The sequence below is a fragment of the Ammodytes marinus genome (assembly GCF_949987685.1).
Source record: "Ammodytes marinus genome assembly, chromosome: 22".
NCBI classification, from domain to species: Eukaryota; Metazoa; Chordata; class Actinopteri; order Uranoscopiformes; family Ammodytidae; genus Ammodytes; species Ammodytes marinus.
This window is the reverse complement of record NC_137226.1, coordinates 17,500,521-17,514,515: the sequence shown is the minus strand read 5'-3', so window position 1 is coordinate 17,514,515 and position 13,995 is coordinate 17,500,521. Positions and strand designations below refer to the sequence as shown.

The 13,995-nt window shown below is 43.0% G+C and overlaps 2 protein-coding genes across 2 annotated transcripts in view; one reads left to right on the top strand and one right to left on the bottom strand.

Moving 5' to 3' along the window:
* scube1 (signal peptide, CUB domain, EGF-like 1) overlaps positions 1–975 on the bottom strand; it is a 118,536-nt gene extending 117,561 nt beyond the window's left edge. The window contains exon 1 of the mRNA XM_080050734.1: positions 818–975. Within this exon, the coding sequence (XP_079906860.1) occupies positions 818–905 (88 nt within the window). The 5' untranslated portion in view covers positions 906–975. The remainder of the gene's footprint in view (positions 1–817) is intronic.
* Positions 976–3,190: 2,215 nt separating this feature from the next.
* Positions 3,191–13,608, top strand: samm50l (sorting and assembly machinery component 50 homolog, like). The gene is made up of 15 exons (XM_080050710.1): positions 3,191–3,330; positions 4,222–4,335; positions 5,219–5,320; positions 5,911–5,998; positions 6,667–6,773; positions 7,814–7,944; positions 8,590–8,677; positions 9,014–9,142; positions 9,436–9,507; positions 9,945–10,031; positions 10,600–10,670; positions 11,090–11,157; positions 11,277–11,423; positions 11,794–11,935; positions 12,433–13,608. The coding sequence occupies exons 1-15, from the start codon at positions 3,310–3,312 to the stop codon at positions 12,476–12,478; spliced, it is 1,413 nt and encodes a 470-aa protein (XP_079906836.1). The 5' UTR covers positions 3,191–3,309; the 3' UTR covers positions 12,479–13,608.
* Positions 13,609–13,995: the final 387 nt, after the last annotated feature.

Sequence of the window (13,995 nt, the reverse complement as noted above, 5' to 3'; positions counted from 1 at the left end):
GCCTCCACCTCCAGCTGTGGGGCCAACAAACCCAGAGACAAGGTGCTCTCTAGCGCCTCAGCAGACGGCAGACCCCGCCGCTACTCAAAGCAACCCTCCGTTAAAAAAAAATTATGAGAAAAAAAGTCAAAAATCATTTGCGCATTTCCCCCCCGACGGTGAAATGTTAAAACAGGCAGCCCCTCTCACTCCAAATCAAAGCACACGAGCGCTTAAGCCCAGAGATCAAGCTGTGGTTTCCGACTGAAATTGACCTTTGCGCGCAGGGAAACAGAAGTTCCAGTGAAGTCTTGACTGCATGGGGGGGGGGGGGGTGGTGGTGGGGGGGGGGGGGACTCTGCTCAAAAATCACTTTTTGCGCATCACAAAATGCCTCCTAGGTGGAGACCATTCATTACGAAATGACCACATCTGCCGTGAGAAAATGTGTAGTTTTAAGACAAGTTCAATTGCAGCAAATGTGAGTTTCAGAATCATTGAGTGTATTCGTTTGCATCACTGCGATCACAGTGGATGCAAAATGCCATAAAGTAGCCGACATTATAGGCGAAGTTTATTATAGGACCTTGCAGTGCGCATGTTGACAAGTTATGAGTGACCTAGCCTACTTGTTATTTATGGCTTTTTTTAAAGAATCTCCAATGATATTCATAATAAAATGTCTATTATAGGCCTATAGTCTGTTCAAGTCATGCTTCCATCATTTTTTACCCCTCACGCCGGTAACACTGAAGCCACCAAAGAAAAAGCTAAAAAAGTGCACGTAACGGTTGACAATAAAAAGCGAGACAAGAAAGGGAAAGGGGAAAGCTCTTACCTGCGAGTCCGACATCCCCCATCACCCTGCAAGTATTTATGAGGAGGATAAACAAATAAACGTCCCGGGAAAAACAAGCGCTCCCCATGCTGACAGACGGTGTGAGGATTCAGCAGGGCTTTTTCTAAGGGGTTTGGACTGTACGCGCCGCGTGTGTGTGTGTGTGTGTGTGTGTGTGTGTGTGTGTGTGTGTGTGTGTGTGTGTGTGTGTGTGTGTGTGTGTGTGTGTGTGTGTGTGTGTGTGTGTGTGTGTGTGTGAGTGTGTGATGATAGGAGAGGAGGAGGACCGCTTTCCGTGGACTGGCAGCGGCAGAGAGCGAGAGAGGGAGAGAGGGAGGGAGAGAGAGAGAGAGAGAGAAAGAGCGGTGGCAATCCGAGCGCTCTGATTGGCTTGTTTGCGTGCCGGTAGAGAGAGAGAGAGAGAGAAGTGTGCGTGTGTGTGTGTGTGTGTGTGTGTGTGTGTGTGTGTGTGTGTGTGTGTGTGTGTGTGTGTGTGTGTGTGTGTGTGTGTGTGTGTGTGTGTGTGTGTGTGTGTGTGTGTGTAATGAGCGATGAGCAGCGTAGCCTCATGATGGAGACACTGAGGGTTCCCCAAACCACTAAACCCAATGCACATAGAATCGTAGGCTATGTCCTAAATATACTATATACGAACTCCTATTTACCTTGAAAAAAATTCTAAATGGGATTCATAGCAGTGATTCTCTACCTGGGAACACAATGTCCAGATTCATCTGAAGGGTCACACATTATGGTCATGTTTCCTGTTAAATATTCCATATTGTAATTGTTCCAAGCCTCTAAAAATCCTTAAACTTTCATTATTTGGGAAAGGGGGGAAAAAACTCCTGATTGTTGCCCCAATCCGGTCCTACTGAGGACCCCTAAAGGTCAACAGACCACAGATTGGGAACCACTTCATCTTTAAAGGCATTGTCAAAGGGTCTATAAAGGCTAATACACAGTCATTTGCTCCTTCAACACTGGTTCACATAATTGCAATCTGAATCCTGATGGGCTCTACAGGTTTGAAAAGGGTTAAGAAGTACTGACACCTAGTGGTTTCAAATGTAATTACTAACAGGTCAAATAGATCCTGGATGATAAGAGATTCGTTCAGTAAACATCAATATTGAAAGTATGGGGCCTCACCTGATCTTGAAGCCTTTTTAGTACTCAGTCCTGTGTCTATGTGTAGGCTGTATACAGGTAGGCTACATCTCCAAAAATATTGAATATCGTGGGACGTTTTTTCTATAATTTCATTCATAAAGTGATTATTTCATACACTCAAGATTTTTTTTTTTAAACATTTAGCTGATTATGGTTCATAGTTTATGGAGGGGGGGGGGGGGATCCATGCCTATTAGGCCTACATAAAACCAATCAAAAGAAGGATTGATACCACAGAAATGGCGACTGTCTAACAAGTTAATTCATCCACTCAATAGGCCTAGGCTACTTGTCAAACATTTGTTTTAGGCTATTAATTAAAAAAAAAACTTCAGGTAACTTTGAATGTGCAAATAAAGTAGGCCAAGTGTTATTGACTTTTTAGACCAATAGCCTATTAATGCAAACATGGCCTAATATAGCCTAGTAGTCAAAGGAGAAAAATTGTGTTTCTTCTGATAGGCTATAGACTTGGACACTGAAGGGGACTGGAGTCCCCTATATAGCGATACAATGCGTGTTCCTTAATGAGAAAAATGGCAACATCTAGAAATCACCGAACGTTTCATCAACCCTTGTTTCGTTCGGGTAGACATGGGCCTGCTGCCAATTTCTGCAAGTTAGTGAAGCCAAGTTGGCGAATAGAAGGTAAACAACGCCACCTGCTGGAGAAGCTCTCTTTCAACGTGACTTTTCTCTCCCCACCCTATTCAATGCGTTTACATTTATATCCAATCACAGAGAGAGGGGAGCGTGGTGCCTTTAAGAGCAAGAAATATGTCCGTTTCGACAGCCTTCGTCGCCTTTTCTTTCTGTCCAGAACCAATGGTTTTCATAGGCTAGTTACGATATACACATTACGATGTTCCAGTATAGCAGCTGTATGTCTGTATTTGTTCTTAGGTCTAGAATTGTAACAGTGCAGGTAGGCTACTTCACAGGATTTGACCATTAGCCCACTCAATCAACTGTAGGCTAGTGAGGCATTGTTATAATTTAGATTTATTTTCATTATTATTATAATTTCCACCATGAAAGGGACTTTTAAAAACGATTTTTTTTTTACTATTAATATAGAAGCCTTAACGCTTACATTGAAAACAACCTTGGAAGTGCACAATGATTTGGAGACTAAAGTTGAAGATGACGTACATTACGAGACTTACATGAACGCAACACGAGACCCCACCAACTGTCATGGCGTCTCCCTTGAAGGGGGCTTGGTGCTGGAGAAAGTAGCTGCTGTCATTTATCCCCATTCGCTCGTTTACAGAGCATTTAACGCCGACTGAAGAGGCTTGTAAGAGCAGAGAGCTACCATGGGGGCAGTCCACGCTAAGGTATAGTCGTCTTGTTCCTTCACAGCTGGCCTTTGTGTGACAATTGGCCATGACCTCCCTTGCCTTGCCCAGCCACAATGCAGCTTCAGCAGCGGTGGTTGGTACTCGATGTACCATCCGTTTGTTCCGCACAGGTGGAGAAACCTGCGTGGTCACCGGCGAACCGCACGCGCACAAACCACATATCTCCGACTTCAGCTAGTTTACATGCCCGTAATGCTGCTAATATAGTCCGGGGACAGCATTGTCAAAGTATTTGTGACAGTTATTCAAATATTTTAGTGGCCCACACGGTATTTAGAGAGAACATTAGGAGAAAGCCAGTTGACGAGACCAAAACACTTTTATCGTATCAGTAAAATGTGCTTACTTTTCTGTCATAGTGTTACAGTTTAGGTATCCACCTCTGTCGCAACCTTACAATAACCAACATAAATAAATAAATACGCCTACTATACATAGACCTATACATATGTAGTATAGTCTCCTATTCCAAAATGCATTATTTTTACACTAACATAACCTACATAATTCATGTAATTCACAAAATCCAGCTTCCTGTCGGTGTGTGCAGTGACATTTGACATCAGGCACTCTCCGAGCCCTCCTTGAAAGCCCCACCCACCGACCGACTTCACTGCCCTTTCACTTGCAATGACAGCTGCCCTTTAAAGCTCCCTTACATATATATTTTTTTGTGAAGTCGTTGTATTACACTGTCTTGGGGCCTATGATAAATCGCTTGATGATGCTGTATAGTGTATTATAATTCCAAACTTTTGAAACGCCACAGTCTCAAGGAGCCAGTGGTAACACTCCTAGCAGCAGGGCTGATAGTGCAGGCGGCTTGATGACTCAAAGTCCTAACATTGTGCTTATCTGCTGTCCCAGAGTCTGGATCCTCTCCCGATGCACGGCAGGGACCTGGCAGTACACCCCGATGACATTATAGAGCCTCCACAGCCGGAGCATGAGGCCAAGCAGGAGGTCCTGGAGAACAAAGACGTGAGTAGTAGATGTAGTGAATATGTCAGTAGTACTGTCTGTGACTGTCTCCTGTCTCCATGGTAGCTCTTCAATCATCATTCATTAGTTAAGAAATACAATGTCTTTGGAGATTTATTTAATTTAAAAGATTATACATTTCACAAAAAATGTCAACTAATATATGATTTGCTTAAAGGAATACTTCACCCAAACGCAACTGCCGTTATGTCATTATAAAATCACTATTATAATATAATGAATGAGGTTTTTCTTCCCTCAGTCTTCCCTTGGCCCAGCTGTCCTGTTAATCCTAACCCTACATTTTGTTCATGAGTGATGTCACAAAATTGTAAAATGTAGGGTTAGACGACACTCTTTCTGCCTTTTCTCAGGCTAGGATGAACCGATTTCTAACATGTTTGCACATTTATACTGCATAGGATCTCAGAGTTCAATACACCTTCATATTTCCACCGGTGAAGTAGGTCTTTAATGTAAAGATGTCTATGTTCATCTTTTTTACTTCCAGCAGTCACCTGACTGGTAATATTTAGGACGCGTTTAAAATAATACAATGGTGCAGACATTGTTGCGAATCATAACTGATCTCTTCTTAGAATTCAAAAAGAGACCAAAAGCTAATATTCAGTGGCGGTCCAGAAGTCTGGCACCACAGGAAAACACACCACCAGTTATGACATTATGATATGTTCACCATCCTGAACTATTTCTGCCTCGACGATTGGTCAAAGCCACAAATTTAAACACAATTTCATACCTGAAAATGACCTGATATTACAGATATGAAGTAGTTTTGGCCGAATAGGTTTTTTTAATTGTGTTTTATTTGGTCCAAATATGATGAAAAAATAACCTAAAGTGGAATGTCTTGTGATGACAGGTGGTGGTTCAGCATGTCAACATCCAGGGTCTGGGGAGAACTAAAGAGGACCTGCTGGGCTATGAGATCTCTGATGTGTTCCACGCTAAAAACCTCATCGATGTAAGTACTGTTATGTGTGACTGCACAACATGAAGGCCTGATGGTTGTCTGAATGAATGTGTGTCCAGGTGGAGGAAGAATAGAAATAGCAGGGTTCTGTTAAAGCTTCAGTAAGCAGAATGGTCAGTTTAGCTAACTTCCTGTCAGTGGCTGCAGTTAGCAGTCCCCTCCCTCGTCCCCACGTCACCACATTAATGCACTGCGGTCTTCAAGCAGCGAGTTATCTAGCATCATCTCAGATCCATAAGTGTGATAAAACATGATATAAACCATCAAAACAGACATTGGGAAGGATTTTTACCTGCTCCGCCATTGTAGACGCATAAACATTCACCCATCTGTCGCTCTGCTCGTGCACCGTCAGTGAGACGGGTGACGGTTTGTAGCGTTCTCTCTTCGGATTGGTTATCAGTAGTGGGATCCCCGAAAAGATTATTTGCCGATTACATGCCGAACGAGTGACTGAGAGATCGGCTTTATGAAACGCGCACTCTATACGAGTGATCACTGTATGAATAAAGAGCGATTTAACACTTATATTAACATAAATTAAATACGCTTACTTCACCTTTTAACTGTCTTGGTCACAGGTGATGAAGAAATCTCACCTGGCCAGGCAGAAGCTGCTCCGCCTGGGGATCTTCAAAGATGTGGAGGTACTCATCGATACATCTGAAGGTAAAACACTAAACAACATTCCAACTCTATCAGCAAAGAATATCACTTTCTACTGCCCGTCAGTGTCCAGAATGACATTATTTGTATTTTTGTGATGTTTTTGGGGAAAAGTCGAGCCTTTTTAAATGTGCCTTCATAGTGTATTTTCTTTGGGATAATGGCTGTATGCTAGTGTTGGGCAGTATCCAATTCTTTTTGTAAGGATTTAATTGAACTAATCACCTTAAAGTAAGTAGTGCCAAATACTCTCTACTTTTTTTACTGAACAGCACTTGGACACATCACAATGTGACTCAATACAACCTACAGTATGTTCAAAATGAAGGACACCAACAAAATCACTGCATTTAATTGCCTTGTAAAGTATTGTTAGCTTCATAGCATAATTGCCTAAATCATATTTACTCTACTCTACTTTTACTCTACATCTACTCTATTCTACATCTACTCTAGTCTACATCTACTTTACCTTACCCTGACTTAGGAAATGATGCTATACGGCTAACGAAAAGTAGATGTAGAGTAGATGTAGAATAGAGTAGATGTAGAGTAAAAGTAGAGTAGAGTAAATATGATTTAGGCAATTATGCTATGAGGCTAACGGTATTTGAAGCTGCATTTCTTAGACAGTAAAACCTTCTTGGCCCTGATTGGCTGTCCCTCCTCAGGTAAAGACGCTCTGCCCAATGGTCTGGATGTAACCTTCGAGGTGACCGAGGTCAAGAGGCTGACAGGAAGTTACAACACCATGGTCGGCAACAATGAAGGAAGCATGGTGAGAGAGCATCACTCATGTGTAATAATGCTTAGTCCCTCGGGGCGCTCCGGAGGCCTAGTGGATAGAGCGCGTACCATATTGGCTCCGGCCTTCGTTGCAGTGGTCGCGGGTTCAAATCCGACCCGTGGACCTTTTTACTGCAGGTCACCCCCCCTCTCTCTCTCTCTCCCCATTTCAACTCTGTACTATCTAATAAAGCTTGAAAATGCCCCAAAAAAATATCTTTAAAAAATGCTAAGGCTCAAGCATGTTGTACCAGCATGCATTTAGATCTCACACATCGTGGACACATACTAACCAATCAACATGGGAAAACACTTTCCAGTGGACATTTTAATCACCTTTTTTAAATCTGTTAGACTGCTGTAGCTATCGCAACAGAACAGATGGATCACGCAAGCAATTGAAAGTAACCAGTGTTTAAATGCAGTCGACAGTTTTGAGTTATAGTAATCTCCCCATTGATTAAAATGTTTAATATTTTTATATGATTAAGGCAGACTTTATTTGATCATCTTGTCAGTATTCGGATGCTTACAGCTGAAACCATTACTTGATCAGCAACTAATTAATCAGCAGTCATTTCTAAATGAGTTTAGGCTCTGGGAACTTGTAATAAGAATTGTAGATTACTGGTTGTATTAAACCAATTGTCAGCTGCAGCTCAGTTTGACTTTATTGCGTGATGAATTAATATCAAGGTCATTCCATTGTTAAGATCTGGACACATGGTAGGGGAGAACGGGGTTGGTAGGCACACTAATTATTCTAGTGTACATTTCTCATCACCAAAACCTCAAATTCAGCTGTCTAACTCCAAGGAGGACTATGTAGGTGACCTCTGATCCCAATTCTGAATACCAAAATTTCACAGACAGCGCCTTCTGGTGCCGAGATATAACGAATGTGACAACCAACCCGTGTGACATATAACCCCATTATCCCCTACTACTGCAGTGCCATCAGTGACATAGGCCTAAGTGTTCCCAAAGCGTTTTGGTCCTCAGCTAACAGCAGCATGTGTCCCCTTGTTCCAGGTGCTGGGTCTGAAGCTGCCCAACATGCTGGGTCGGGCTGAGAAACTCACCTTCCAGTTCTCCTATGGAACCAAGGAGACGTCCTACGGCCTCACCTTCTTCAAGCCCCAGCCCGGACACTTTGAACGCAAGTACGTCACAAACTACACCTCTAGTAGCTCTTTCCCACCGACGCAAAATCAGGAGCTAGTTCGGAGCTGCTCCCCAGTTCGAACCAGTTTTTTCATGGTTTCCCACCGGCAGAGCCGGCTTCGGGCTGGAAAAACTGGTGCCAGTCCAGCTCCAAACCTAGAGCTGGACTGGAAATGCGAACCGCCTACATCAGGGGCCGGGGGAGGGATTATCCAGACCAATCAGACCAACTCAAACCTCATGCCCGCCATATTTCAAAACGCAGCTGTTACGAGACGTAAACATAACATAATTACCAAACACAGCGATTAAATCGACCAGCGAAAATACGCTGTATGGGTCCTGTTTGGTTAACAAAGCAAAGCGAGAGGCAACATGTGTAAAAGTAAGACATATCCTCCGCTGTTGTGTTGGACCATAGTGATGTTTTCCATTTTTGTCTGTTTCGAAATAAATTGAGTACTTCACTGAATGTTTTTTTCAAAGAAGGGGATTGATCTGAATAGTCTGTTGAAAATGATGACGCATAGAGGGAAGGAATACAATGCTTTTAGACCGCCGACCCTTCAAATCTCTGGTGCCTTGTGCTAGCTTGAATGCAGCGCCGAGGCTACGTGTCTTTGACTTGTTGTCCTCTCTTCCAGCCTCACCCTCAACATGTACAAAGTCACCGGTCAGTTCCCATGGAGCTCCTTGAAAGAGACGGACAGAGGCATGTCCGCAGAACTTAATGTAAGTGTGTGTGTGTGTGTGTGTGTGTGTGTGTGTGTGTGTGTGTGTGTTTGTGTGTGTGTTTGTGTGTGTGTGTGTGTGTGTGTGTGTGTGTGTGTGTGTGTGTGTGTGTGTGTGTGTGTGTGTGTGTGTGTGTGTGTGTGTGTGTGTGTGTGTGTGTGTGTGTGTGTGTGTGTGTGTGTGTGTGTGTGTGTGTGTGTGTGTGTGTGTGTGTGTGTGTGTGTGTGTGTGTGTGTGTGTGTGTGTGTGTGTGACCTGCAAGGAAAAAGCTCACGTACCTGCTTGTGTTTCTTTAACTAAAAGCTTTGAGTTGTGCTTGTGTGTCTTGCTGTATAGTTTCCTCTGGGGATGACCAACCACACGTTGAAGTGGGAGGGCGTGTGGCGGGAGCTGGGCTGCCTGGCCCGCAGCGCCTCGTTTGCCGTGCGCGAGGAGAGCGGACACTCCCTCAAGTCTGCCCTCACGGTACGGCCTAAACGCTCCCACTCAAGTCTTTGTTTTCATGCAGTTTAGTCTCCTCTATCATATATTTTTATCTATATCTACTTTACCCTACTCTATAACTCTTAAAATATGACTTAGGCAATTATGCTATTAGGCTAACGAAAAGTAGATATAGAATAGAGTAGATGTAGAGTAGAGTAGAGTAGATATGATTTAGGAAACTATGCTATGAGGCTAACGATATATATGTTTTTGAGGATTGCTGCACTACTTCAATTCTACTTCTGATGTTGCTTTGATTTTTTTTTTTACAGCACACTATGTCGATCGATTCGAGGAATTCTGCCATTTTCCCCAACAGAGGTGCCTTACTGCGGGTCAACCAGGTCAGTGTAGGCGCATAGGCGTCCATATTAATGCATCAGCTGAGTTTGAATGACATACATTGCAAAGAACATTTAACACTATACAGTTTGCAGTGTTGTACCGGAAATTACATCTGTTTATGTGAATATATGTGTGACATGAAACTTAACACGGTTCTCTGGCAAATTCTGAATATGTGTGTGTGTGTGTGTGTGTGTGTGTGTGTGTGTGTGTGTGTGTGTGTGTGTGTGTGTGTGTGTGTGTGTGTGTGTGTGTGTGTGTGTGTGTGTGTGTGTGTGTGTGTGTGTGTGTGTGTGTGTGTGTGTGTGTGTGTGTGTGTGTGTGTGTGTGTGTGTGTGTGTGTGTGTGTGTGTGTGTGTGTGTGTGTGTGTGTGTGTGTGTGTGTGTGTGTGTGTGTGTGTGTGTGTGTGTGTGTGTGTGTGTGCATGCGTTGTAGGAACTGGCTGGATACACAGGAGGAGACGCCAGCTTCTTGAAAGAGGACTTTGAGCTGCAGGTCAACAGACGCCTCTTCTGGGACTCAGTAAGGCTCTCAACCTCTTTTAACAGGACTCCCTTCTCAATTCCACAAACAAGGATTTTGAGTTTGTATCTCGGTGTATAGTTTGTTCTTAGACGATGTTTAAACGGACCCCCATTGAGATTTATTGGAATGCTTCACGCTTTGCAATATACAGCTCTGGAAAAAATTAAGAGACCACTCCAAATGTTCAGTGTCTCTCGTTTTACTATTTATAGGCATATGTTTGAGTAGAATGAACATTTTGATTTTATAATACAAACTACTGACAACATTTCTACCAAATTCTCAATTAGAATATTGTCATTAAGAGTATTTACATTAAGTAATGTAGAGATGAAGATTTAAGAAAAATCCAGACTGGTCTCTTAATTTTTTCCGGAGCTGTATATACTGTATATATATTTTTTTACAGTTTTTCTTGTACTTGCACTAAGGAACCACCAGTGGGCGATAATGTGGCGTGAACTAGTTTGGAGATAAATGGATTTATTCATTGACGGTTTTTGTTGCTGTTTCATTGAATGGTGTTGTGCAAGGTTGTGTGTACATAAACACTGTGTGTCCTCAGGTGTTGTCTGCTTCTCTGTGGGGTGGGATGCTTTATCCAATCGGAGATCAGCCTTCCTGCATCGCTGACAGGTACAACTCATTTAACAGAGAGCTGTCAGCTGCCTATGACACATGCTGGAGCCCTCACACAACACTTCCCCCTTACAACACAAGAGATTGCTATTAAAACACAAAACATCCCACAAAAAAATTCGAATTTATTCAAATACTTAAAGTTGTTATCTGTAGGATTATCATCTAGTATATTTTCTGTTAAGTTCCTATCTATCAACTAGTTAGAACAATTGTTATTGAACTTCATGCAGTCAATAATGTTCAGTTTGGAAAGAAACTCTGGTCCATAAGCGCCTGCAATTTTCATTCACAGTCGCTAGAAACAACAGCGTAACTCAAATACTACGGATTGCAACTTTAATCATGAATGATAAATGAACGAGGTCCTCATTGCCATTACCATCATAACTCATTGTATTGTGCATTGTGTCCAGGTTTTACCTCGGAGGTCCCACCAGTGTACGAGGGTTTGGGATGTACAGCATTGGGCCACAGAGTGAAGGTAAAAACACTTCTGACCGTTACATCATAGACATCGCACATGAAACAGCAGTTTCTCTTGGCTTAATACTGTGTGTGTGTGTGTGTCTGTGTCTGTGTCTGTGTGTGCGTGTTCTCCAGGTGACTATCTGGGTGGAGAGGCGTACTGGGCAGGTGGGGTTCACCTGTACACTCCGTTGCCCTTCAGACCAGGAAAGGGAGGCTTCGGAGACCTTTTCAGAACGCACTTTTTCCTCAACGCGGGCAACCTCTGCAACCTCAACTATGGTGGGTGGACTGGGTATTGTACCGATGCAGAGTGTTTTAAAATAAATAATGAATGGAAATTACAAATGTTCTCCTCATTTAACCTAAACTGCAGGAGCTGTTTTTAGTGTTTAAAATGTGTCAAACCTCATCACTGTGCTTCTAGAACATTAACGATTGTTGACTGATGTGTGTACACCACACCATTTAATAATTTTTTTAATAAAGTCATGGTACACCGGGGAATTTGGCCGATGAATACACGGCACCACATAATAAAATGTTGATACAATATAATTAAAAAATATTGAAATGTTGTTCTAGGGTTATATAAGGAACGCTTTATGTGTGAGGTATGTTAACATGTAGAGTGGTGTGTGTGTGTGTGCAGGCGAAGGTCCCGGGGCTCACCTTCAGAAGCTAGCAGAGTGTATCCGCTGGTCGTATGGAGCCGGCATCGTGCTGCGGCTGGGCAACATCGCCAGGCTGGAGCTTAACTACTGTGTGCCCATGGGAGTCCAGAGTGGAGACAGGTAGACTACAAGTCACTTATGCCACTTCTTTTTCCACTGAGCAGCACAGTTTAGTTTGGCACGGTTCGGGAGGGCACGGTAACCCTAGATCTGGTTTGTGTTTCCACTGCCGACAGTACCCTTACGTGGTAGGCTTATGCCTGACGGACAGTCTATAGGTCAGAGCCGTTAAACGGCAGCTATGTTATTATGGTGACATCATAGCAGCTATATGGTGACATCATAGCAGCGGGACACAGTGTAGCCCGCTGATAAATTCAGTGAAGATGAAAAACGCCACACAATCTTTGTCGACAATCATCATCCTTTTTGGACCCTTCTGAGATGGCTTGGTACCCCAAATAAATGGGTGACAAAAATACATACAGCACGGTTGGCTTATTTTGGTACCCTTTCCAACTTTTGACAGTGGAAACATAAGACATACAACATTAAATTAGAGCAGGGCGTTTCTAGATCTTCATTCTACATGAGTAAATTCTCTTCTCCTCTCACAGGATATGTGACGGTGTGCAGTTTGGAGCAGGGATCCGCTTCCTGTGACCTCATCACTCCTCAGCGCTCCAGCACAGACTGGGACTTGTAAAGGGAGAACATCTTGTCACCTGTAACTAGTTGTAGAGTATGTAACACTAGCGTGGGTCTTATGTCCTGGTTAAACGTGCCTGATTCCCCCCCCCCCTCCCACCCACCCTCTTTAATATGCACCAGTTAAGGCTTTTGAACAGCTAAGTGCCAGTGCTGGACCAGACAAACCAGTGAAACTTTTTACTGTACAAAAAACACATTGTACATCGAAAGAATTTAAAGTAGCTAGATATTGGGGGAATAAAATCATGGTGGATATAAATTCTTGTTCCTCTTTTCCTTTAGCTTTGAAATCTCCAACACTGGCACCTTGTCTGGGGGAAAAAAATGTCTACTTGTGATTTCACCCCCTCCCCCCACACACCCACAAAGTCAGTTATTCTCCAGAATGTTAAGAGATTTTTGGGCATGTTCCTCTGTTTGCCTTGGACTTTTTTTTTCTTTTTTTTTTGTCACCCAGGAGCCCAACATGTTGATATTCTTGTTGTGAACAGGCTGTTACATACTCCGCGAGAAGAAAGAACAAACTTCTCGGTGACAGAGCTGCGAGAACAAGAACTAAGTTCTTTCTGGTCTGGACATTTCATACTTGGATTTTCCTCATTGACTTCAGACTGACCAATCACACGATATTTCTCGGACAAGCCGCGAGAAGAAAGTTCGGCCCGGGCGATGTGTCGAGAACAGCTGAACAAGAGCTGCGAGAAGAAAAGTACGTCATTTTCTTCTCGTAGCTCTGTCACCGAGAACTTTGTTCTTTCTTCTCGCGGAGTATGTAACAGCCTTAACCGAGCACCACACGGCTCTTGTGACCTGTTATTTGTGGAGTTGGCGGTGGAATGAACCCAGAGAAACCAGCCCCCTTTTTTTTTCATTGAAAGGCGGTGTTTTTCAACACAATTCACCCCTCACGCCAAAGCACTTTTATTTTCTTATTTTTCATATGTCTATCTAATGTGAAGACAAGCCGGTGGATATGTGACCGCATCCACCAGCAGCGCTCTTTAAACGTTAGTCTTCTTTTTAATGTTGTCGAAAGCAATTCACAAATAAATCCCAGCTGCTCCTCTGGTTTTCTCTTTGGATCCTGTGTGCTTTTTGTTGTTTTGTTATAAAAAGTTAAACATTGTACACTTGCAATGCCTACCAAGCTCCAACAAACATTGCAGTAGCTTCCGGTGGCCACTACGAGGTGGTACCAAAAGTGAGCAATTTTTTGTTGACTCACAGGCTGTTTTCACAGTCTTATTAAATCTATTTACGGCCTGGTCCAAAAAAATATTCCAGTCTGTATGTTTAGGTCATATCCCCATGACAACATTGAGGGGGGTGATTTTCTTTTTCTAGCAGGCTAGTTTTTATTCTTTTGGAGGTTAAAATGTATGGTAAATGGACTCCACTTATATAGCACTTTTCCCTGGTTTTTCACCGACTCAAAGCGCTTTACATTGTTTTGTACACATTCACATTCA